We start from the raw sequence: 25,299 nt of genomic DNA on the forward strand, positions 1-25,299 counted from the left end.
AAGGATCAAGGTGATAAGTTTGGTTGTTTGAACGCCACAAGATTAACTTGATAAGTTCAAGAGTTCTTTCAAGAACGAAGAGGAACACACCTCACAATAATAATATTTCTCAAAACATAATGTCTTACAATGTTCATAAAACCCCTATATATATTTGGAACAATCCTCCAAGAATAGGAAAAATCATAATTCAGCCTTAAAATCAAGACAAACATAAAAATAATAAGTCCCCACGTTTTTAGGCATTTTGGACTTCAAAAGGCTGCCAAAAATAACTTAAATGACTAAATTTAATGCATTAACTTAACCAGCCAAGGCCATTGGTATTCCCCTATTTAATATCCTTGAAACTCATCAAATTCATGCTCTTTAATGACTATACCATGCTGATTACGTTTTTGGATGTTAATAGCCTCTTCACTTGCTTTGATGACATGGACTAAGCCTTGATTATTATTTGAGTCCATATTGGTCTTTTTAGAATCAGCCCAATTCTCTTGGATTAGCCCATTTAGTGCTTCCTTCAAACGCTTGGCTCTAAGTCTTGTAATTGGGCCACTAGGAAGTGACAAAGGGTCTAGTGTAAATCCAGCTCCATTCCCACATGTATGATCAGCATGTCCATATCCTTAGTTTGCATCAAAACATATCAAGCACAACAAGCAATTAACACTTTTTAACAATAGTTAGCAACTTCATTTCATAACCTATACCATATACAACAACGTTTTAAGTTTGGGTCGGCCAGTCTATGGGATTTACAAAATTAGCCCTAAAAATAATGGACTTATATCCCTGCTAGACCAGTTACTAATTTCCTTAATCATATACAAGGTAGGTACATATTTCAAAGTAGTAGGTGGGTTTCTAACACCTATGCATCTCCTAATGATACGAACCACACCAACGATTGTGGTCAAACCCGACACCAAATATGGCAGCCACCGAGAACACACGAAATTGGAATGAAGAACTGCGACCCAATGCTTAGCCAAGCACGAACCTTGGTATGAGGAAGACGCCACAAACGGGGATGGGAATCCGTTTGATAAGTCAAGTTGAACGCCACAAGGAACCCCTTGATAAGTTCTAATAGTTTCTTCAAGAACTCAAGAAGAAAAACTCACAAATTTCATTTCATCATGATCTGCCTTTCCCAAACGTTTACAAGGCCTAATATAGCCGAAAATTACATCAAAGACAAGCCCCTTTGTCTTCCTAATGAAAAACCGAAAATTACATCAAAGACAAGCCCTTTGTCTTCCTAATGAAAACCGAAAATTACAAAAAAAAAGACTATTGGACTCACACAAGTCAAGTGTTTGACTTTTCACAAAATAAACAAAGACTAAATAAAAAACGTGATTAAAATAAAAAATACAAGATGACAAAATGTAATAAGACTCATCAAGCTCCTAAACTAAGTCTACTTTGATGAGTAGGACAAGTCTTTGTTCTCCTTCAGTGTTGACCACGGTCTCCTCTTGTTTTAGGACTCTGTGGACTAGGCTATTAAGTTCTTCTTTGAATCTCTTGGCCCGTGCCCTCGTCACCGGACCAACTGGAACTTGACTTGGATCTTTAGTCTTGGTGTCCTCATCATTCCCCCCCTCTTGAGAAGGATTTGACCTCAAATCGTCACCTGCATCAAAAGGACTCAAATCAGAAACATTAAAAGTAGCACTAACAGTATACTCACCAGGTAAATCGAGTCGGTAGGCATTGTCATTGATCCTTTCAAGTACTTGAAAAGGACCATCTCCTCGAGGTAGCAATTTGGAACGTCTTTGTGCTGGGAATCGCTCTTTCCTCATGTGTAACCATACCCAATCACCGGGCTCAAAAACTTGCTTATGACGACCCTTGTTAGCTTGCTTAATGTATAGTTCAGTCCTTCTCTCTATGCTGAGTCGTGCCCTCTCATGGATTTGCTTCACAAATTCTGCCTTCTTCTTTCCATCTAAATTCAAATGCTCAGAAACAGGTAAAGGTGATAAATCCAAATGAGTTAGAGGATTAAAACCATAAACAATTTCAAATGGTGAAAATTTAGTAGCAGAATGCATGGAACGATTATAAGCAAACTCATCATGTGGTAAACAATCTTCCCAAGTCTTAATATTTTTACTTATGATAGCCCTCAACAAGGTGGATAGAGCCCTATTAACTACTTCTGTTTGACCATCGGTTTGAGGATGACAAGTAGTAGAAAACAATAGTTTTGTCCCAAGTTTACCCCACAATGTTTTCCAAAAGTAGCTTAAGAATTTATAGCATCCCTATCTGATACAATTGTCCTAGGCATACCATTTAATCTCACAATCTCCCTAAAGAAAAAATCTGCAACGTTAGAAGCATCATCAGTTTTATGACAAGGGATAATGATGAGGACACCAAAACTAAAGATCCAAGTTTAGTTCCAGTTGGTCTGGTGACGAGGGCGCGAGCCAAAAGAATCTGTTTAGGAGCTTGATGAGTCTTATTGTATTTTGTCATCTTGTATTTTTTATTTAGTCTTTGTTTATTTTGTGAAAAAGTCAAACACTTGACTTGTGTGAGTCCAAGAGTCCTTTTGTCTTTAATTTCGGTTTTCATTAGGAAGACAAAAAGGCTTGTTTTTTTTAAATTTCGGTTTTGCTTTAGGAAGACAAAGGGGCTTGTCTTGATGTATTTTTCGACTATATAAGGCCTTGAAAACATTTGGAAAAAAGGCAGATTATGTTGAATGAAATTGTGAGTTTATTTCTTCTTGAGTTCTTGAAGAAACTTTTGAACTTATCAAGGAGATTCCTTGTGGCGTTCATCCTGACTTATCAAACGGATTCCATCCCCGTTTGTGGCGTCTTCCTCATACCAAGGTTCGTGCTTGGCTAAGCATTGGGTCGCGGTTCCATTCCAATCTCGTATGTTCTTGGTGGCTGTTCCATATTTGGTGTCGGGTTTCATCACAGTGTTGGTGTGGTTCGTATCAGATAAAATGAGCCATCTTAGAAAATCGGTCTACCACCACAAAGATTGAATCCCTCCCACGCTTACTTCTAGGTAAACCCAACACAAAATCCATCGAAATATCAACCCATGGTGAACTAGGAATAGGTAGGGGTGTGTAAAGGCCATTTGGTTGAACTCTCGATTTAGCTTGCCTACAAGTGACACACCTACCACAAATTCGCTCAACATCTCGTTTCATGTGGGGCCAAAAGAAGTGCTCTTGTAACATAACTAGGGTCTTAGCAACTCCAAAATGTCCCATCAACCCTCCCCCGTGGGATTCCCGAACTAACAAGTCTCTTAAAGAACAATTAGGTACACACAACCTATGCTCCCTAAACAAGAAACCCTCATGCCTATAAAATTTCCCCTCAGCAGATTTTTCACAAACACCATAAATCTCCCCAAAGTCATGGTCAACAGGATAAAGCTCCTTAATGTGTTCAAAACCAAGTAACTTAGCTCAAGAGTAGAGATTAAGGCATACCTGCGAGAAAGGGCATCAGTAACCACATTCTCCTTACCTTGTTTATACCGTATGACATAAGGAAATGTCTCAATGTACTCAACCCATTGTGCATGTCTCTAGTTGAGCTTGTGTTGTCCTTTCAAATGTTTCAGGGATTCATGATCTGTGCGAATCACAAACTCTTTCGGCCACAAATAGTGTTGCCATGTTTCTAAAGCTCGCACCAGTGCATACAACTCTTTGTCATAGGTGGGGTAATTAAGGGTAGCCCCACTTAGCTTTTCGCTAAAGTATGCAAGCGGTCTCCCATCCTGCATAAGAACATCGCACAGAAGCATCACATTCATCTTCAAACGTGTTAGAAAAGTTAGGCAAAGCAAGTAAAGGAGCATGAGTAAGCTTGTATTTAAGTAGCTGAAATGCCTCCTCTTGAGCTTCACCCCATTTAAATACTACATTCTTTTTGATAACTTCTGTAAGTGGTGCGGCGATGGTGCTAAAATTCTTCACAAACCTCCTGTAAAAGCTAGCAAGTCCATGAAAACTTCTAACATTACCTATAGTGGAGGGGGTCGGCCACTCTTGGATGGCTTTGATCTTCTCTTCATCAACCTCAATACCTTTAGCACTCACAACAAAGCCTAGGAAAACAAGCTTATCGGTGCAGAAAGTACACTTACTGAGGTTAGCATATAATTTTTGTTTCCTAAGCACATCCAAAACTGAATGTAAATGTGAAGCATGATCATGCAAACTCTTACTATAAATCAGAATATCATCAAAATACACTACAACAAATTTTCCAATGAAAGCACGCAAAACATGATTCATTAATCGCATGAAAGTGCTAGGTGCATTAGTTAATCCAAAAGGCATGACTAACCACTCATACAATCCATGTTTAGTTTTAAATGCAGTTTTCCACTCATCCCCTTCTTTCATTCGTATTTGATGATACTCACTCTTAAGATCAATCTTGGAAAACACACAAGAACCAGCAACTCATCTAACATATCATCTAAACGAGGGATGGGATGTCGATATTTTACCGTTATGTTGTTGATGGCTCGACAGTCAACACACATCCTCCATGTTCCATCCTTCTTAGGAACGAGAATCACTGGAAAAACACAAGGGCTCATGCTTTCTCTCACATGCCCTTTCTCCATCAACTCTTCAACTTGCCTTTGTAGTTCCTTAGTTTCGTCAGGATTACTTCTGTATGCTGGTCGGTTTGGGATTGAAGCACCTAGAACAAAATCAATTTGATGTTCTATCCCTCGAATAGGTGGTAAACCATGTGGTACCTCCTCGGGAAACACATCCTCGAACTCCTGCAAAATAGAAACAACAACACTAGGCAGCGAAGATCAAGTTGGTTAGTGTTTAAAAGAGCCTCCTTGTACATGAGTAAAATCATTGGCTGTTTTGTAAGCAATGCTCGCTTAACCTCACTTTTTTTTGCATAAAAATTATTTTGTTTTCTCTCTAATTTTCCCTCATTGATCGAACTCTTCTCTTTCTTTTCTCTCTCACTTGATTCGACCTTTTTTTCTCTTTGTCTCTCTTTTTTCTCACTCTCATTCATCTTTTCACTCTCCTTCTTTTGCTCACTCAATTTTTGCAGCCTCACTTGGTCTTCATATACTTGCTTTGGCGTCAATGGAGCTAGAGTGATTGTTCGTTGACGGAACGTGAATGAGTACTTGTTGGTGAAGCCATCATGCTGGACTCGCCGATCAAATTGCCAAGGCCTTCCTAGAAGGAGGTGTCCAGCTTGCATTGGAACCACCACATCGCACAATACCTCATCCTCATATTTGCCAATTCGAAATGATACCAGAACTTGTTTTGTAACCCTCACTTCACCACTATCTGATACGGACCACACCAACATTGTGATGAAACCCGACACCAAATATGGAACAGCCACCAAGAACATACGAGATTGGAATGGAACCGCGACCCAATGCTTAGCCAAGCACGAACCTTGGTGTGAGGAAGACGCCACAAACGGGGATGGAATCCGTTTGATAAGTCAGGATGAACGCCACAAGGAATCTCCTTGATAAGTTCAAAAGTTTCTTCAAGATCTCAAGAAGAAATATACTCACAATTTCATTCAACATAATTTGCCTTTTCACATTGTTTTGGCAGTCCTTATAAGGACGAAAATTACATGAAAACAAGACCCTTGGTCTTCCTAATGAAAACACCATAAACAAGACCTTTCGGCTCACACAACTCTTCAGCTCACAAAACAAGACCTTTCGGCTCACACAACTCTTCAGCTCACACAAGTCAAGTGTTTGACTTTTACAAAATAAAGAAAGACCAAAACAACAATAACGTAAATAAATTAAAATGACAAATACAATAAGACTCATGAAGCTCCTAAACTCAGTCAACTTTGATGAGTAAGACAAGTCTTTGTTCTCCTTCAATGTTAACCACGGTCTCCTCTTGTTTTAGGACTTTGTGGACTAGGCTGTTAAGTTCTTCCTTGAATCTCTTGGCTCGTGCCCTCGTCACTGGACCAACTGGAACTTGACTTGATACTTGGGTCTTGGTGTCCTCATCACTATCATTCAACCACTGCAACTTGTATGGACGAGGATGTTTAAGCGTTGTCCCCAGCTTCTCAACCATGGAAGAACTAGCAACGTTAGTACAACTACCTCCATCAATAATCACACTACATACCTTGCCTTTCACATGACAACGAGTGTGAAAGATGTTCTCCCGCTGCACCTCTTCTTCCTCTTCTTTTGCTTGCAAATTTAAGGCTCGTCGTGTGACTAGTGCAAGCATCTCACCAGATTCTGCCCCAAACTCCTCACCAACCATAGAAGCGTCCTCCAATGGTGGCATGTCATCAAGATCATCTTCCTCTTCGGAATCTATCTCTCCATTATGCCGAATTACCATAACTCGCTTGTTTGGACATTGACTAGCTATGTGTCCTCGCCCCTGACATTTGAAACACTTTATCTCACTAGAACGGGACGAAGTAGGGGTTGTTTTACCTTGAGGGGTCGTGGCTGTTGTGGCTGGTTTTGGTGTAAAGGATGAAGTAGGTTGGTCATCTTTCTTTGGATAGTTCGACCTCCAAGGTGTTGTACTTGGATTGTGTGGGCTCGGTCTTGGCTTTGAACTTGTACTACCCTTCTTGAGCTGCCTCTCAACTTTGATTGCCATATGCGCCCAATCTTCCAATTCCACATAATGGTGTAGCTCAATTGGATTAGCAATCTCTCGATTCAATCCATTAAAAAATCTTGCCATTGTTGCCTCCCGATCCTCTTCCACATTGGCTCAAATCATAGCCATCTCCATCTCCTTGTAATACTCATCAACACTCTTGTAACCTTGACGAAGACCTTGCAACTTAAGGTATAGATCTCGATAATAATGAGATGGTACAAACCGTCGCCTCATCACCCTCTTCATAGCCTCCCAAGTGTCAATGGCACGATCTCCATTTCGCCTCCTGTTGATGCACAACTGATCCCACCAAACAATACCATAATCAGTAAATTCAATGGCAGCTAGTTTTACCTTCTTCATGTCAGAGTAGTTGTGACAATCAAAAACCAACTCCATTTTCTTCTCCCACTCAAGGTATGCTTCAGGATCACTCTTCCCCTGAAATGCTGGAATTCTCATCTTGATATTTCCTAAATAATTATCTACCTGGTTCCTAGCTTCTCTATCCCGACCATACCTCCTATGGTTACCCGCCGACATCCTATCCCCTTCCAAATCCCCTTCATTCTCATCCTCCCTTTGGTACACCCTATTCCTCTGTGGCCTCCGTTGTGTTCCCTCTTCTACCCTATCCAACCTCTCATGTATTTGTTCACACTCCTCCCTCAACATCCTCCTCATCTCCCCCATTAAAGCTTCAATTTGTAGATTTGGAACTGTAGGTGGTGGAGTGAGCCTACATTTCTTTCTGCAAAAAAAAAAAAAAAGGTTAGAACAGTTATAGAAAAAGACCTCACCACACTCCCTCACGTGTTTTCACTCAAAAATTGTCACTCAAGTCCACTCGTGTTTCACTCAATTTTGATGGCTTTTACCCTCAAATAAGCTCACACCTCTGCCTTTTTCCACTCGTATTCTTCTTTAAGCCCTTTGAAAACTAATCAAACGGTAATATGGAGGTTCAAGCAACAAATCCTAACAAACAAACCAAACGAACACCGATGAAAAATTCGCGAAAACTGATGGTTTTTGGAACACTTGTGTGGGGTTTTGGCAAAAAGGCCTCTAGACCATAGGGAACAAGAATAGAACAAAAAAATTTAAGAGAGGTTTCCAGACTTTTTTTTTTAGGTCTCGGATCCCCTTGACTTTTCCTTTTCTTTCTTCCTTTTTTTTTTTTATCTCTCAAATTTGATAAACCAGATACTCAATTTCTGAAAAGAAAAAAAAAATGAATACCAAAGAGCCAACCCGAAAACCAAGCAATATGTGTTACTAAAACAGATTCAAGAACAAACCAATCTATGATTCAACAACACTCCCAATAACATGAAAACCAATCTGTGAAAACCCAATAACAATCTGTGGTACACGCACAATAACAGAGAACCAATATTCCCCAAAACCAATTATAGAGAACCAATCAATCCGTGGCACCAAAACAATCTCAGATTTCACCACAAATAAAGCAACAATTGAAACCAGGGACACAATTGAAACAAGGGAATTAACAATACCAATTTGGGAAAATCAATTGAAACAAGGGATAACAAAGGAATTGAAACTTTGTGTAGACTAGTTTCGGATTTCAAGGAATTTCACAAAGAAATAATGGAAACTTTGGAAATAAGGAAATGATTGAACAAGGAAACAATTGAAATAAGGAAATTAACTATAGTAGTTTCGGATTTCACAAGAAAAAAAAACAAGGACAAAGAACTCAAAACACGACTAGATGATGAATTTTTTTTTTTATTTCAAAAACCCTAAATATTGAAAAACGAATTGAATAGAAAACACAAATGAAAAAGGATAGGCCAAACCGGACGATCCTAATCTCTGATACCAACTGATACGAACCACACCAACGATTGTGGTGAAACCCGACACCAAATATGGCAGCCACCGAGAACACACGAAATTGGAATGAAGAACCGCGACCCAATGCTTAGCCAAGCATGAACCTTGGTATGAGGAAGACGCCACAAACGGGGATGGGAATCCGTTTGATAAGTCAGGTTGAACGCCACAAGGAACCCCTTGATAAGTTCTAATAGTTTCTTCAAAAACTCAAGAAGAAAAACTCACAAATTTCATTTCATCATGATCTGCCTTTCCCAAACGTTTACAAGGCCTAATATAGCCGAAAATTATGTCAAAGACAAGCCCCTTTGTCTTCCTAATGAAAAACCGAAAATTACATCAAAGACAAGCCCTTTGTCTTCCCAATGAAAACCAAAAATTACAAAAAAAAAAAGACTATTGGACTCACACAAGTCAAGTGTTTGACTTTTCACAAAATAAACAAAGACTAAATAAAAAACGTGATTAAAATAAAAAATACAAGATGACAAAATGTAATAAGACTCATCAAGCTCCTAAACTAAGTCTACTTTGATGAGTAGGACAAGTCTTTGTTCTCCTTCAGTGTTGACCACGGTCTCCTCTTGTTTTAGGACTCTGTGGACTAGGCTGTTAAGTTCTTCTTTGAATCTCTTGGCTCGTGCCCTCGTCACCGGACCAACTGGAACTTGACTTGGATCTTTAGTCTTGGTGTCCTCATCACCTAACACCTAGTCGGTGTCGCTATCAGCAGCCATATCAAGACCTCCATCTAGTCCATCAGCTCCTCATAAGAAATTTTCCCCACCGCCGAGTTCGTCGTCAACCACTTCCTCCACTGGCAGGTTCTCAGCTACAACTACACCAAAATCCTACAACCTAGTAGGTTTGCTAGGTCCTTACAAAAAGTATCAACAAGACCCTCACAGCATAACCTAATTTAAGTTGTCCATCAACGTATCTAGCTCTTTGTCGGTATCCTCGTCCGACTGCTTGGGATCCTCCTCTGGCTCTATTGAAGACTTCCGTCGTGTACTGCGTACATTGCCAAATGGCACGCCAATGTCGTTGTTCGTACTCGAAGTGGCAAGGAATTCTCATTGTTAAAGAATCTTTAGAAAATCGATTCTAGGCGAAGGGATCATGGGTAGTTTTCCTATCACAGGGTCACCTATCTCAGGTATATCGACCATAACCTACAGTTTATAGAATTGAGGTGAATATAAAGAAAACAACACCCTAAACGAAGAGACAATACTTACAGTGAGTGTCGGTCTATCTTTGCGAAATGTACAAGTGGGTTGTCTACAGAATTGCCTCAACTCGATCTCGGATACCTACTGTAATGACCCGGATTTTTAAGACACGATAATGCGGAAATATAAATGTTTTCATTTAACAAAATGTTAAACTAGTATAATTTAAAAAAAAAAAAAAAAGTCGTATGGCCATACTTAACATTTATTTACAAACATATTTTATAAAGAGTAGAGTGAGCCTAGTTTAGGAAAATTACACAACATTTCGAAAAATAAAACGACTTCCCAAAAGGTCGGTCCACATGTACATTTGCAAGGTAGACTCTAGCGCTCACTGCTCTGCCTTGCCCTTGCACTTACCTACAACATGAAACAACTAGGTAAGCAAAAAAGCTTAGTAAGTTCAACTTTCAAACAAAAGCATGTAGAGAATTAGGGTTCCGGATCCATCCGGACCCTACACAATCAATTTCAAGAATGCAAAGCGTCCTGGCAAACTTATGGTCATGCCTGATAACCAATGATAAATTATTCCTATAAACAGATAAAACCCTGCACACAGAAAATCCCAGAGCAAGCAGATATATTATATCACAACTATATCTTATCAACAATATATCCTTACACTCAGAAAATCCTAGAGCAAGTAGATATATCATATCACAATATAATTCGAGACCAACGCTCGACAATTTCCAACAATTCAGGTGTAACGCACCCTCCAACATAATTTCTAATCTGTAAGAGAGAACTGAGTCTCAACACTAAGCTCTAGCCAATATATATCTCCATTAAGGGTAACTATCGCGTTACCTAGGGCGTCACTACTTATCCAAGAGTGAAATCGAATTTACACGGTTTTACATAGACTTCTATGCTAATCAGTGGTGCTGGTGAGAAGTTGCCCCTAAGGTGTTCAACCTCACTCAATCTGGCAACCCCTAGTATCTCTAGGCACTCTCACTGAATGGCCAATATTGACGACTGCTATCCGGGAATATCTTATCAGGGCACTTGCTCGGGTTCTAACCGTTCACTGATTAAGTAAGCGTGAGAGCCCCTAAGTCCCATTTATTTTGGCGCCCCTAGGTTCAACCAACTTATTCTCACATATTGGCCTCTCGTCGCGATAATGAGCCGGACATAATAAAATCAAGCAGTTCGACGGGGATCAGCCGTCTAGGATATGACGGATATCTATCGTTCATAATCAGCATTCACTAGACTAACGTCTCTAAGCAACATTCTACGATAGTCTATATATGTGCATGTATCCCTATACTAACATATAAGACAATAATCGTTTCATGTTGCAGCCATACAACATAAGTTGACTTACTTGGAGTCCTTAGCGCTCAGCAGGTTTTCACCCTCCAACGTTTAGTCCAGTTACGCTTAGCCAATACTGTAGTTATCCATACAATATACACTGATTAATTATGGCACATAATTCATTATTATTATTTTGGGGAGTTTGGTCATTTTCAAAATCATTTGTAAGGATTTATGATCCTTATTTGGTTTTTAAACCCATTAAGGAAATTCATACAAAAATATTTGAGACTACACTCTAAGTCTCAGGGAGACCTATCCTAAGGTCTCGATACCTTGGCTCGGGTATCACAATGGTATTTTCCCACAATCCGCTAAAAAATCTTATTCTTTCAAGGTATCGCTATTAACCCGCACTTTCAACAAGTCGGTTAAAATATGTAAGATTTTACCCGGTATTATATCCAGAAAATACTAATAAATTCCTTAATTATTTTTAAAGAAAATAAACTCTTACTTTCCCTTTTATTTTTCTTAAGGTTTTAATCTCTAAAAACCGTTTTAAGAAAATTGCCTAATTTGTCTTAATTAGGAAAACCGTTAAAAATTTCCCTTCTTGACTAGTTAATTTTTCCAAAATCAATTAATCAATTTTACTTATTAGAAAAATAATTCACTTAATTATTTTATCAAAATATAGGGTTTTAAACCCTCTTTTAATTTATTAACTATTAATAAATTAAATCTCTTATTTTTAAAAAGAATTAAAATTCTTCAATAAAAATAACTCACACTAAACTCAAAGAAGTAATTTTAGTGAAAATATATTTTCAAGACTTACCAAGTTTATATCTTAAAATAAGCAAAATTTTACTTTTTTACCTTATGTTCCAAAATCTCATTTTTACAGTAAGTGTGAAAAGCCTATTTTTCACATTTTTAACTACATACTTTGTTAGTTCATAACTTGAAATTTACTTACCCAATTGTTACCAAAATTTTTGATGAGGACATCAAGACTAACGATCCAATTCAAGTTCCAGTTGGTTCGGTGACGAGGGCATGAGCTAGGAGATTCAAAGAAGAGCTTAACAACTTAGTCCGGAGAATTCTACAATAGGAAGAGATCAAGTTCACTACTGAGGGTTTACAAAGGCTTATGCTGCTCATCAAAGTTGATTCAGTTTAGGAGCTTGATTAAGATTTGGCTTCTTTGTAACCTTACTTTAATTATTTGTTTTAGTCTGAACTATATTTTTCATGTTTTATTAGAGTCTTTGTTGGAGTCAAAGACATGTTTTTCTGCCTAGGTTTTTTTGGGCTTTTTCATTAAGGGTATTTTAGGGTTTTAATATGTCTAAAACCCTCTTTGTAATTTTTGGCCATATTAGGTCTTGTGGATGGTTTGGAAGACAGATAGTTTTTGGTGAATGAAAAAAATTGTGAGTTTTCTTCTTGAGTTCTTGAAGAAACTTTCGAACTTATCAAGGATTTCCTTGTGGCGTTCAAATCTGACTTATCAAATGGATAATCCATCCCCATTTGTGGCGTCTTCACCATACCAAGGTTCGTGCTTTGCTAAGCGTTGGGTCGCGGTTTCCATCCCAAATTCGAGCGTTCTTGGGTTGTTTTCCAGATTTGGTTCGGGTTTCGTCACAATTGTTGGCATGGTTCGTATCAATTTTCCAATTCCATTTTTGGTATGCCATTTAGGTCTTTGTAAAATCTTAGGTCAAAATGAGCATTTTTTATTTGTGAAATCATTTTCCAACAATGAGGTAAAAATGGCCTTATTTTCAAGTCCTTATTTTTTCCAAACTTTGACAGTTAATAACTTTCAAACCGTTCAATATTTTCTTACAAAATTTTACAGTGGAATACTAGGTTATGCCAAAAATTTGTCCACAAATTTTTAGAAAAAGCTGGATTCATTTTCCCTATACAGTGGCTGTCCAAACTTGTTTCCGAAAATAAGAATACGAAAAAACAGTTTTTTACCTAAACTTTGAAATAGCATAACTTACTCATTTCTAAACATTTTTTAGTGTTTCAAAAGCTCAATTTAAGTACTCAATCTCAACAACATCACAATACAATTTAATTTTACAAAATCAATATACAGTGGCTGCTTGACCCCTTGGAAGTCACAGCTCAAAACATGTTTTGTTTTAGGGTTTCCTACAAAACCCTTGAGGGTTTTGGTTCCTATTTTCAAAAATCAATACACAAGCATCATAAAAATTATAAAACAACTACCATAACCTTATTACATCACCAATAAGAAACTTTAAGCATTAAATATAAAAAATAATGCTTAAAACTAAAAACCCTACAACAAAAATTATCAAAAGTAAACTTTTTACCTCTTGTTGTTCTTGCTTAAGGTTTGGACCTTCCTATTAGCTTTGGCTCGTTCAAAACCTTTCAAAAACCCTAACCAACTTCCCCCAACAACATAGTTAATTAGCTATTTGAAACTCTATGATTAAAACTTTAAAAAAGTCTAGATTAATGAAACTTTACCTTAGGGAAAACCCTTCCTAGACCAAGACTTAGCTTCCAAGTTTCCTTGGTGTTCTTGGGGTTGAAAATGGAGAGAGCACTTGAGAGAGTCTTCAAAAAATCAGATGAGAGTGAATGAGAGAGTGTGGGGGTCAGTTTTGGAGGTTAGAATGGCTCACACAACTCTTCAAAATATCCCAAAATCACTTGAGTGTTTCACTACCCACTTGCTCACATGACATTATCCCTAAAAAAAATTTTCACTCTTATTAAGTTTTAAATCACAAAACTTAACATTAAATAATTAAATTAAATGTCTCACACATTTAATTTAATTAATCACACTATAAAATTTAACATAAGGTCCCCTCATGGAATAAAATTCCCCATTTCGGTAAAATTCGACATTTAACACAAAATGCCCTAAAATTTCCATTTTTCCTTAGGTTTAAGAATGTATTTGATGCCCAAAATATATTTGCCATGGTTTTTCATTTTATTTTCTAAGATTTTTACCCGATTAGGGTTTTTGTGTCGGTCCAAGACCGAAAGTCTTATCTTGACTTTTAAATCACAAAATTCATAATTTGGTTAGCAATAACTCAAAAACAATACCATTGATGTCTTCCTCGAAACTCTCACATTTGATCTTAATGACATACATTGTTTGTTTTCGGGAATGATGATAGTTCTCAAAACTAAAAAGTTAATGAATACGGTTTTTGAAAAGCCCCCATCAGTTCCAACTTCTTCACATGGCTATGGAGAACATGAAAAATATAGTGATTGGAGTAAGTCCAATCATTTAGCTCGTTATTGCTTGCTTCATAGCTTGGCTGACGTAATGATAGGAAAATATATACATATCGAGAACGCCTATGATATCTGGCACTCGATTTACATTTATTTTTCTGGTGATTATTGTACACACTCATGCTACTAACTATATTTTTTTGTTGTTTGTTCTTTATTGCAGGTTAAGAATCTTTCCACAAAGAGGTTTACCGTGCGCCAGATGCTACATAGAGATGGAGCTTGATTTTAGTTTATTTTGAATTTTAATTTTGTTATGAACACTTTATCATTTTCATTCTGAACTTATTTTATAGACTTTAGATTTTTATTTATAACAAATGTTTTAGAATTTTTTTAGTTTATGATTAGTAATGGGATTATTATTTGGGAACTTAATTATTTCTATGTTGCATAAATAAGGTTTTGATGTTTCTTTCAATAATAATTCAATTGTTATCTCAAAATCTGGTATTCAAATATGTCATGGAAATCTGATGATATGTTGTATAAAATTACTGCAAAAGAGCGATCTGTATACAACTTTGAAATGTTTAAATATGCAAACCCAAGGTCTATTAAAACTTAAAAGATGCAATGAAAGATTCTAACAAAGAAAAATGGCAAGAAGCCATGAACCTATAAATGGAATCATTGTATTCTAATTTCATCTGGACTTTTGAAGATCTTTTTGAAAATGATAAACCTAATTGTTGCAAATGGATATTCAAGTGGAAAAGAGGAGCGGATGTGAAAGTGGAGACTTGCAAAGCAAGGGTTGTAGCCAGGGCTATACTCAGCGAGAAGGGGTTGATTATGAAGAAACATTTTCTCCTATGGTCATGCTTAAATACATTCGCATACTCTTGTCCATAGTTGCTTGCATGGTGTTGACGACATTTTTCATCATCTAAAAACAAGAGCAATTAAGCAAATGTATAATTTTGGAAGAAAAGAATAACAGAGATTTTTACGTGGCTCGATAGTTAAAAACTATCTAGTCCACGGGCCATTTTTATTTATCTTTATGTGTCAAAACTTTAAGAGCAATTTCACATAGTTTTTGCATAAAATAATTAAGTGAGTCCCCTAGGACCATCGTCTAGATTATTAATAGGCCTGGTACTTCCAAATATCCTCCCTTAATCTTAGGGATATTACAATATATCAGATTTGAATATGAAATACAAATTTGTACATTAAAATATAAATAATTGCATTAATTATAAATAAATATCCCTAAACAATAAGGTTGATATTTATTGCAAGGATTTTTTAGCTGCATACGCGCTTTCGAGCCTGCTTCGTGTATCGAGCATAGCATGACTCCAATGTAAACTGTTAGGTTTCTGAGACTACCCTTTGGAGGAAGACTTTGCCCTCGAGCACACCTTATAGGTTTAGATATGAATGACGTGGTGCACTAATGCGACTGACTATTAGCGTTAGTAATCATGTCGAGTACATACTTAATCTTCACACTTACGAGCCTACATTTCGAGGCTGCTTTTTATATCTCGAGAAGGAAAATTTTGAGCTTGTCTTTCAGAAAATATTCCCATCTACCACACTTGATTGTGGACACATGTCAATACAGGGACGAATACCAAGAGTACTCAAGTAGTCTTCTTCTACCAACATCTTTTCACTAGGCCCCTTTTGTCACTAGCTTTCGAGGTCAAATGATATCATTCGGATCAAAAGCCAACCTAATTTTAACCTCCTAGATCATTTTACCGATTTCCCATTTCCTAGCTTATATATATCCTTTCCTTTGCTTCCCTCTCCTCAATTTCATTCTTAACGTTTCAAACAAAACCAAAGTATTTTCTTGCATGTTTACTTAAAGAAAAAAGAAAGATATCTCCAAAATCCCTCAATTTCCAACTCTATCTCCATTTGAAAACGATTTTCCAAGGATTTCCTAACACATATATTACTAGTCGATACTCAAACTTCTTCATCAACTTCCAATGTATAAGTCAATTTCCAACATGTAAGTTTCTGATTTTCTCTTGCTATGCATGTTTTTTCTTTTGGAAATCTTGATTCTGTTCTTGGAGATTTATGGGTAAAATGGCATTTTGGTCTGTTTCTAAGATATTTAGGGATGAAAATATCTTTGTATATGATAAATATGGATAAAAATGGCACATTTCCTGGGTTTTGAACATAGTAGACATGGGTTTCGTATTGAACAAGACTTAGGATTTAGAATATGGTTTTTATACGCTCAGACCAATGATAACCCCATTTTGGATAACGACCCATTTCTTCCTAGAAAATCGATACAGCCCCAATTTGGAAGCCAATTCACCCACTTAAGTAGTAGGTTCATTCTTTATATTTTGAATCCAACCAGATGATAATTATTCGAAAACTTCACCTTGTTATTTTTGAGATTTCGAGCATGAATTTTTCAAGATTTTTCCTTCACGAATATTTCTAAGTGATGGGCCCTCACCTTTTTCTTTCTTGTTAGATCATGCAATCTTTAAAGAATCAGTGGGGGACTAACCTTGTGATTCTTTACCATCCCCCATTGCCTCGAGTTAAATCTCCCTTCACCTGAAATCAATGATTGATTAAGGAGCACCAAGATTGTCTCGAGCTTGAAGATATGCATGCACACTTTCGAAGTCAAATTGCAGAGGACGATGAGGGAAAAAGAAAAAAGTTTCGGTTTTCCGTTTATCGTTATCCTGACCTTGAGATCTACCAAATTCCTTTGTGATACGAACCACGCCAACAAGTGTGACGAAACCCGACACCAAATATGGAACAGCCACCAAGAACACACGAGATTGGAATGGAACCGCGACCCAATGCTTAGCCAAGCACGAACCTTGGTATGAGGAAGACGCCACAAACGGGGATGGAATCCGTTTGATAAGTCAGGATGAACGCCACAAGGAATCTCCTTGATAAGTTCAAAAGTTTCTTCAAGAACTCAAGAAGAAATAAACTCACAATTTCATTCAACATAATCTGATTTTTCCAAATGTTTTGGCAGTCCTTATAAGGACGAAAATTACATGAAAAGAAGACCCTTGGTCTTCCTAATGAAACCGAAAAATTAAGGACAGCCCCTTTGTCTTCCTAATGAAAACCGAAATAAAAGACAAGCCTTTTGTCTTCCTCATGAAAACCGAAAATTAAAGACAAAAGGACTATTGGACTCACACAAGTCAAATGTTTGACTTATCACAAATTAAACAAAGACTAAAAAAACGTGACTAAAAATAAAAAGACTCATTAAGCTCCTAAACTCAGTCAACTTTGATGAGTAAGACAAGTCTTTGTTCTCCTTCAATGTTGACCACGGTCTCCTCTTGTTTTAGGACTTTGTGGACTAGGCTGTTAAGTTCTTCCTTGAATCTCTTGGCTCGTGCCCTCGTCACTGGACCAACTGGAACTTGACTTGATACTTGGGTCTTGGTGTCCTCATCATTCCCCCCCTCTTTAGAAGGATTTGACCTCAAATCGTCACCTGCATCAAAAGGACTCAAATCAGAAACATTAAAAGTAGCACTAACATTATACTCACCTGGTAAATCGAGTCTGTAGGCATTGTCATTGATCCTTTCAAGTACTTGAAATGGACCATCTCCTCGAGGTAGCAATTTTGAACGCCTTTGTGTTGGGAATCGTTCTTTCCTCATGTGTAACCATACCCAATCACCGGGCTCAAAAACCTGCTTATGACGACCCTTGTTAGCTTGCTTAATGTATTGTTCAGTCCTTCTCTCTATGTTGAGTCGCGCCCTCTCATGGATTTTCTTCACAAATTCTGCCTTCTTCTCGCCATCTAAATTCAAATGCTCAGAAACAGGTAAAGGTGATAAATCCAAAGGAGTTAGAGGATTAAAACCATAAACAATTTCAAATGGTGAAAATTTAGTAGCAGAATGCATTGAACGATTATAAGCAAACTCAACATGTGGCAAACAATCTTCCCAAGTCTTAATATTTTTACTTATGATAGCCCTCAACAAGGTGGATAGGGTCCTATTAACTACTTCTGTTTGACCATCGGTTTGAGGGTGACAAGTAGTAGAAAATAATAGTTTTGTCCCAAGTTTTCCCCACAATGTTTTCCAAAAATAGCTTAAGAACTTGGCATCCCTATCTGATACAATTGTTCTAGGCATACCATGTAATCTCACAATCTCCCTAAAGAACAAATCTGCAACGTTAGAGGCATCATCAGTTTTATGACAAGGAATAAAATGAGCCATCTTAGAGAATCTGTCTACAACCACAAAGATTGAATCCCTCCCACGCTTACTTCTAGGTAAACCCAACACAAAATCCATTGAAATGTCAACCCATGGTGAACTAGGGATAGGTAGGGGTGTGTAAAGGCCATTTGGCTGAACTCTTGATTTAGCTTGCCTACAAGTGACACACCTACCACAAATTCGCTCAACATCTCGTTTCATGTGGGGCCAAAAGAAGTGCTCTTGCAACACAGCTAGGGTCTTAGCAACTCCAAAATGTCCCATCAACCCTCCCCCGTGGGACTCTCTAACTAGCAAATCTCTCAAAGAACAATTAGGTACACACAACCTATGCTCCCTAAACAAGAAACCCTCATGCCTATAAAATTTTCCTTCAGCAGATTTTTCACAAACACCATAAATTTCCCCAAAATCATGGTCAGCAGAATACAGCTCCTTTATGTGTTCAAACCCAAGTAATTTAGCATCAAGAGTGGAGATTAGGGCATACCTGCGAGAAAGGGCATCAGCAACCACATTCTCCTTACCTTGTTTATAGCGAATGACATAAGGAAATGTCTCAATGAACTCAACCCATCTTGCATGTCTCTTGTTGAGCTTGTGTTGGCCTTTCAAATGTTTCAAGGATTCATGATCTGTGCGAATCACAAACTCCTTTGGCCACAAATAGTGCTGCCATGTTTCTAAAGCACGCACTAGTGCATACAATTCTTTGTCATAGGTGGGGTAATTGAGGGCAGCCCCACTTAGCTTTTCGCTAAAGTATGCAAGTGGTCTCCCATCCTGCATAAGAACAGCGCCAATACCTATTCCAGAAGCATCACATTCAACTTCAAAAGTGTTAGAAAAGTTAGGCAAAGCAAGTAAAGGAGCATGAGTAAGCTTGTATTTCAGTAGCTGAAATGCCTCCTCTTGAGCTTCGCCCCATTTAAATATCACATTCTTTTTGATAACTTCTGTAAGTGGTGCGGCGATGGTGCTAAAATTTTTCACAAACCTCCTGTAGAAGCTAGCAAGTCCATGAAAACTTCTAACATTACCTATAGTTGTAGGGGTCGGCCACTCTTGGATGGCTTTGATCTTTTCTTCATCCACCTGAATACCTGTAGCACTTACAACAAAGCCTAGGAAAACAAGCTTATCGGTGCAGAAAGTACACTTACTGAGGTTAGCATATAAACTCTGTTTCTTAAGAACATCCAAAACAGAATGCAAATGCAAAACATGGTCATGCAAATTCTTACTATAAATAAGAATATCATCAAAATACACAACCACAAATTTTCCAATGAAAGCACACAATACATGATTCATTAAGCGCATGAAAGTGCTAGGTGCATTAGTTAGTCCAAAAGGCATGACTAACCACTCATACAATCCATGTTTAGTTTTAAAAGCAGTTTTCCACTCATCCCCTTCTTTCATACGTATCTGATGATACCCACTTTTAAGATCAATTTTGGGAAACACACAAGAACCATGCAATTCATCTAACATGTCATCTAAACGAGGAATGGGATGTCGATATTTTACCGTTATATTGTTGATGGTTCGACAGTCAACACACATCCTCCATGTTCCATCCTTCTTGGGAACTAGAATCACTGGAACAGCACAAGGGCTCATGCTTTCTCTCACATGCCCTTTCTCCATCAATTCTTCAATTTGCCTTTGCAATTCCTTTGTTTCATCAGGATTACTTCTGTAGGCTGGTCGGTTTGGGATGGAAACACCTGGAACAAAATCAATTTGATGTTCTATTCCTCGAACAGGTGGCAATCCATGTGGTACTTTCTCAGGAAACACATCCTCAAATTCCTGCAAAATAGACACAACAACACTTGGCAGCGAAGAATCAAGTTGGTTAGTATTTAAAAGAGCCTCCTTATACATGAGTAAAATCATGGGCTGTTTTGTACACAATGCTCTCTTAACCTCACTTTTTTTTGCATAAAAATTATTTTGTTTTCTCTCACTTGATTCCACACTTTTCTCTCTTTGTCTCTCTTTTTCCTTACTCTCATTCATCTTTTCACTCTCTTTGTGCTCACTCATTTTCTTTTTGTCACTCAATTTTTGCAACCTCACTTGATCTTCATACACTTGCTTTGGTGTCAAAGGCGCTAGAGTGATTGTTCGTTGACGGAATGTGAATGAATACTTGTTGGTGAAGCCGTCATGCTGCACCCGCCGATCAAATTGCCAAGGCCTTCCTAGAAGGAGGTGTCCAGCTTGCATGGGAACCACATCACACAACACCTCATCTTCATACTTGCCAATTCGAAATGAGACTAGCACCTGTTTTGTAACCCTCACTTCACCACTATCATTCAGCCATTGCAATTTGTATGGACAAGGATGCCTAAGCGTTGTAAGCCCCAGCTTGGCAACCATGGAAGCACTAGCAACATTAGTACAACTACCTCCATCAATAATGACACTACATACCTTGTCTCTCACATGACAACGAGTGTGAAAGATGTTCTCTCGCTGCACCTCTTCTTCCTCTTCTTTTGCTTGCAAATTCAGGACTCGCCTTGTGACTAGTGCAAGCATCTCACCAGATTCTGGTCCATACTCATTGTCAGAAGCATCTTCCAAAGGTGGCATGTCAGCAAGATCATCTTCATCTTCAGAATCTATCTCTCCACTTTCTCGAATCACCATGACTCTCTTGTTTGGACACTGGCTAGCTATGTGTCCTCGCCCCTGACATTTGAAACACCTTATCTCACTAGAATGAGACTTAGTAGGAGTTGTTTTACCTTGAGGTGGTGTGGCTGTGGTGGCTGGTTTTGGTGTAGATGATGAAGTGGGTTGGTCTTCTTTCTTTGGATAGTTCGACCTCCAAGGTGTTGTACTTGGATTGTGTGGGCTCGGTCTTGACCTCGAACTTGAACTACCCTTCTTGAGCTGCCTCTCCACTTTGATTGCCATATGAACCAAATCCTCCAATTCCACATAATGGTGTAGCTCGATTGGGTCAGCAATCTCTCGGTTCAACCCATTCAAAAACCTTGCCATGGTTGCCTCCCGATCCTCTTCAACATTGGCTCTAATCATAGCCATCTCCATCTCCTTGTAATACTCATCAACACTCTTGGAACCTTGACGAAGGCCCTGCAACTTAAGGTATAGATCTCGATAATAATGAGGTGGTACAAACCGTCGCCTCATCACCCTCTTCATTGCCTCCCATGTGTCAATAGGACGATCTCCACTCCGCCTCCTGTTGATGCACAACTGATCCCACCAAACAATAGCATAATCAGTAAACTCAATGGCAGCTAGTTTTACCTTCTTCATGTCGGAGTAGTTGTGACAATCAAAAACTAACTCCATCTTCTTTTCCCACTCAAGGTATGCCTCAGGATCGCTCTTCCCCTGAAATGCTGGAATTTTCATCTTTATATTTCCTAAATAATCATCTACCTGGTTCCTAGCTTCTCTATCCCGACCATACCTCCTATGGTTACCCGTCGACATCCTATCAAACTCATCATCAGAAACTAACCCTTCCAAATCCCCTTCATTCTCATCCTCCCTTTGGTACATCCTATTCCTCCGTGGCCTCCGTTGTGTTCCCTCTTCTACCCTATCCAACCTCTCATGTATCTGCTCACACTCCGCCCTCATCATCCTTCGCATCTCCCCGATTAATGCTTGCATTTGTAGATTCAGAACCTCAGGTGGCGGATTATCATTGCTTGCATCTTTCTCTGGATTTTGTGACATGATAGAGAATCTGCAAAACAATAAGGTTAGACAATTATAGAAAGGACCTCGCTGCACTCCCTCACGTGTTTCACTCAAAGAAAATGGTCACTCAAGTACACTCGTGTTTGCACTCAATGATGGCTTTTACCCTCAAATAAGCTCACACCTCTGCCTTTTTCCACTCTATTTCCTTCTTTAAGCTCTTTGAAAACTAATGAAACGGTAATATGGAGTATTCAAGTAGCAAATCCAACCAAACAACCAAACGAACACCGACGAAAACTGGTGAAAATGACGAAAAAATGAGGATTTTTTGGAACACTTGTGTGGGGTTTTGGCCAAAAGGCCTCTAGACCATAAGGAACAAGAATAGAACAAAAATTTTTAAGAGAGGTTTCCAGACTCTTTTTTTTTTTTTTTTTTAATTCGGATCCTCTTGGTTTTCTTCTTCTTTCTTTTCTTTATTTCTTCTTTTCTTTGATTTCTCAAATGCAGATGCAAGGAACGAATTTGAAAGCAAAAATGAATCGGTTTTCACAAGAGAAACAATGGAGACTCAAAAAGAAAAGAGAAACAATGCAGATTCAGATTTCACAAAAAGAAAAGAGAAAACCCAACCCACTTTCGGATTTAACAATAAGAATAAGTGAAACTCAATCCCAACTCAGATTTCACCATAAGAACAAGATAAAACCCAATCTCAATTCAGAAACCAATATTCCCAAAATCCAATCTGTGATTCAAACAATAAGATCAAAACCAAAATAATTGGTGGCACTATATAACAGTCTCGGATTCCACAACAAATAAAGGAACCAATTGAAACCAGGGACACAATTGAAACAAGGGAATTATCAATACCAATTTCGGATTTCACAACAAGAACAAGAGAAACCCAAGGCAAAATTCGGATTTCAAAACAAAACAGCACTAGAAACTCAATGAAAATTCAGATTCTACAATTAGAACAAGAGAAAAAAAAAAAAACTCAAAGCCCTAATTCACGATTTCAACAAGCTCTAGAATAGTTTCTGATTTCACAACAAACAATTGGAACAAGAATATTAAGAACACGATTTGAACAAAGAAATAATCTGGAATAAAGAGATTAACTATAATGGTTTCGGATTTTTAGAAGGAAAACAAGAACAAAGACTAAGAAAATCAAGAACACGAATAGATAGATTTTTTTTTTTTAATTTCAGAAACCCTAAAATTGAAATACGAATAGAATAGCAAACACAAATGAAAAAAAAAAGGATAGGCCAAACCGGATGATCCTAAGCTCTGATACCAACTGATACGAACCACGCCAACAAGTGTGACGAAACCCGACACCAAATATGGAACAGCCACCAAGAACACACGAGATTGGAATGGAACCGCGACCCAATGCTTAGCCAAGCACGAACCTTGGTATGAGGAAGACGCCACAAACGGGGATGGAATCCGTTTGATAAGTCAGGATGAACGCCACAAGGAATCTCCTTGATAAGTTCAAAAGTTTCTTCAAGAACTCAAGAAGAAATAAACTCACAATTTCATTCAACATAATCTGATTTTTCCAAATGTTTTGGCAGTCCTTATAAGGACGAAAATTACATGAAAAGAAGACCCTTGGTCTTCCTAATGAAACCGAAAAATTAAGGACAGCCCCTTTGTCTTCCTAATGAAAACCGAAATAAAAGACAAGCCTTTTGTCTTCCTCATGAAAACCGAAAATTAAAGACAAAAGGACTATTGGACTCACACAAGTCAAATGTTTGACTTATCACAAATTAAACAAAGACTAAAAAAACGTGACTAAAAATAAAAAGACTCATTAAGCTCCTAAACTCAGTCAACTTTGATGAGTAAGACAAGTCTTTGTTCTCCTTCAATGTTGACCACGGTCTCCTCTTGTTTTAGGACTTTGTGGACTAGGCTGTTAAGTTCTTCCTTGAATCTCTTGGCTCGTGCCCTCGTCACTGGACCAACTGGAACTTGACTTGATACTTGGGTCTTGGTGTCCTCATCACTTTGGATCCCAATCTTAAAGTAACCATCACTTACCATCCAGATGAACTCTCCTTCGAACTTATGGAGAGTTTTTTGAGCCAACCAACCAGATTGTATGCCCCCAAGTTTCTATTGGGAATTGTGTCTTTAAAGCAATTGTAGTTGACAATGGTTTTAATGAAATGAAGTGTTGTATATATGTAATTTATGTACCATATTATTGTTAATATAAGTAAATATCAGAAAATTCCCAAGTTCATCAATGCGGTCTCAATCTCATATTGGTATGAGAGGGTCGAGATTTAGATAATGAACTTAAATAGTTCGCATTAAAATAAAGTTATGGAATTTTTAGATTAATTACTACTAGTACAGTACACTAGTATTATAAATGCATGTGACCTAGATCCTGGTTACTAGTGTAGTAGGAAACTTTAGTGGAGGTACTCTGCATGCTGAGAGTATGTAGAACTAGACCTGATGTGATTTAATAATACTTGTTTAAATATTGTTTCGTATTATTATAAAACACATCAACTGACGATCATATACAAATTGATCGTAATCCAGAAGTTACTATGAACTCATATATATGTCATTTGATCATTTGATTCATGTGTTACGATTTGTGAGAATGATCAAGCTAAGAATTATTGTTTTTGGGACTCACTGATGTATATGGCTGGGGACATAGCTTAACAAATATGGAATCTATACCTTCTTATAGATTGAATGATGGTTCCCTATTGTTTTGGCATTTGGAACTGAAAAGGTTATTGACGTCAAATTCATAACCAGATTATGAATTAACCTTACCTAGTAAAGGCAATGATACCCAAGGAATCAAGATATAAATTAAAAGGGTAAAACGTTAATTTTATTCCCACTTAATTATAAATCATCAATAGAAAATTTATTTGTATTTAATGATTATATCAATGGAAAATATATGTCTTTAATTCTCAAGAGTACAGTCTCATATTTATAGTGGAGTAATCATGAGATTAAT

The 25,299-nt window shown here is 37.7% G+C and overlaps 1 protein-coding gene across 1 annotated transcript; it reads right to left on the reverse strand.

Annotated features, from left to right (window-relative positions):
- Positions 1–335: 335 nt before the first annotated feature.
- LOC133785401 (uncharacterized) lies at positions 336–21,884 on the reverse strand (the record flags this gene model as incomplete). The annotated part of the gene is made up of 8 exons (XM_062224643.1): positions 336–628; positions 4,141–4,220; positions 4,544–4,794; positions 17,892–18,029; positions 18,165–18,933; positions 19,066–19,699; positions 20,141–20,393; positions 20,763–21,884. Coding segments are annotated over 8 exons (3,540 nt in total), but the record flags the coding sequence as incomplete, so codon positions are not given.
- Between the last annotated feature and the right edge of the window lie 3,415 nt (positions 21,885–25,299).

This window comes from Humulus lupulus, chromosome 6, assembly GCF_963169125.1.
Source record: "Humulus lupulus chromosome 6, drHumLupu1.1, whole genome shotgun sequence".
NCBI lineage: Eukaryota > Viridiplantae > Streptophyta > Magnoliopsida > Rosales > Cannabaceae > Humulus > Humulus lupulus.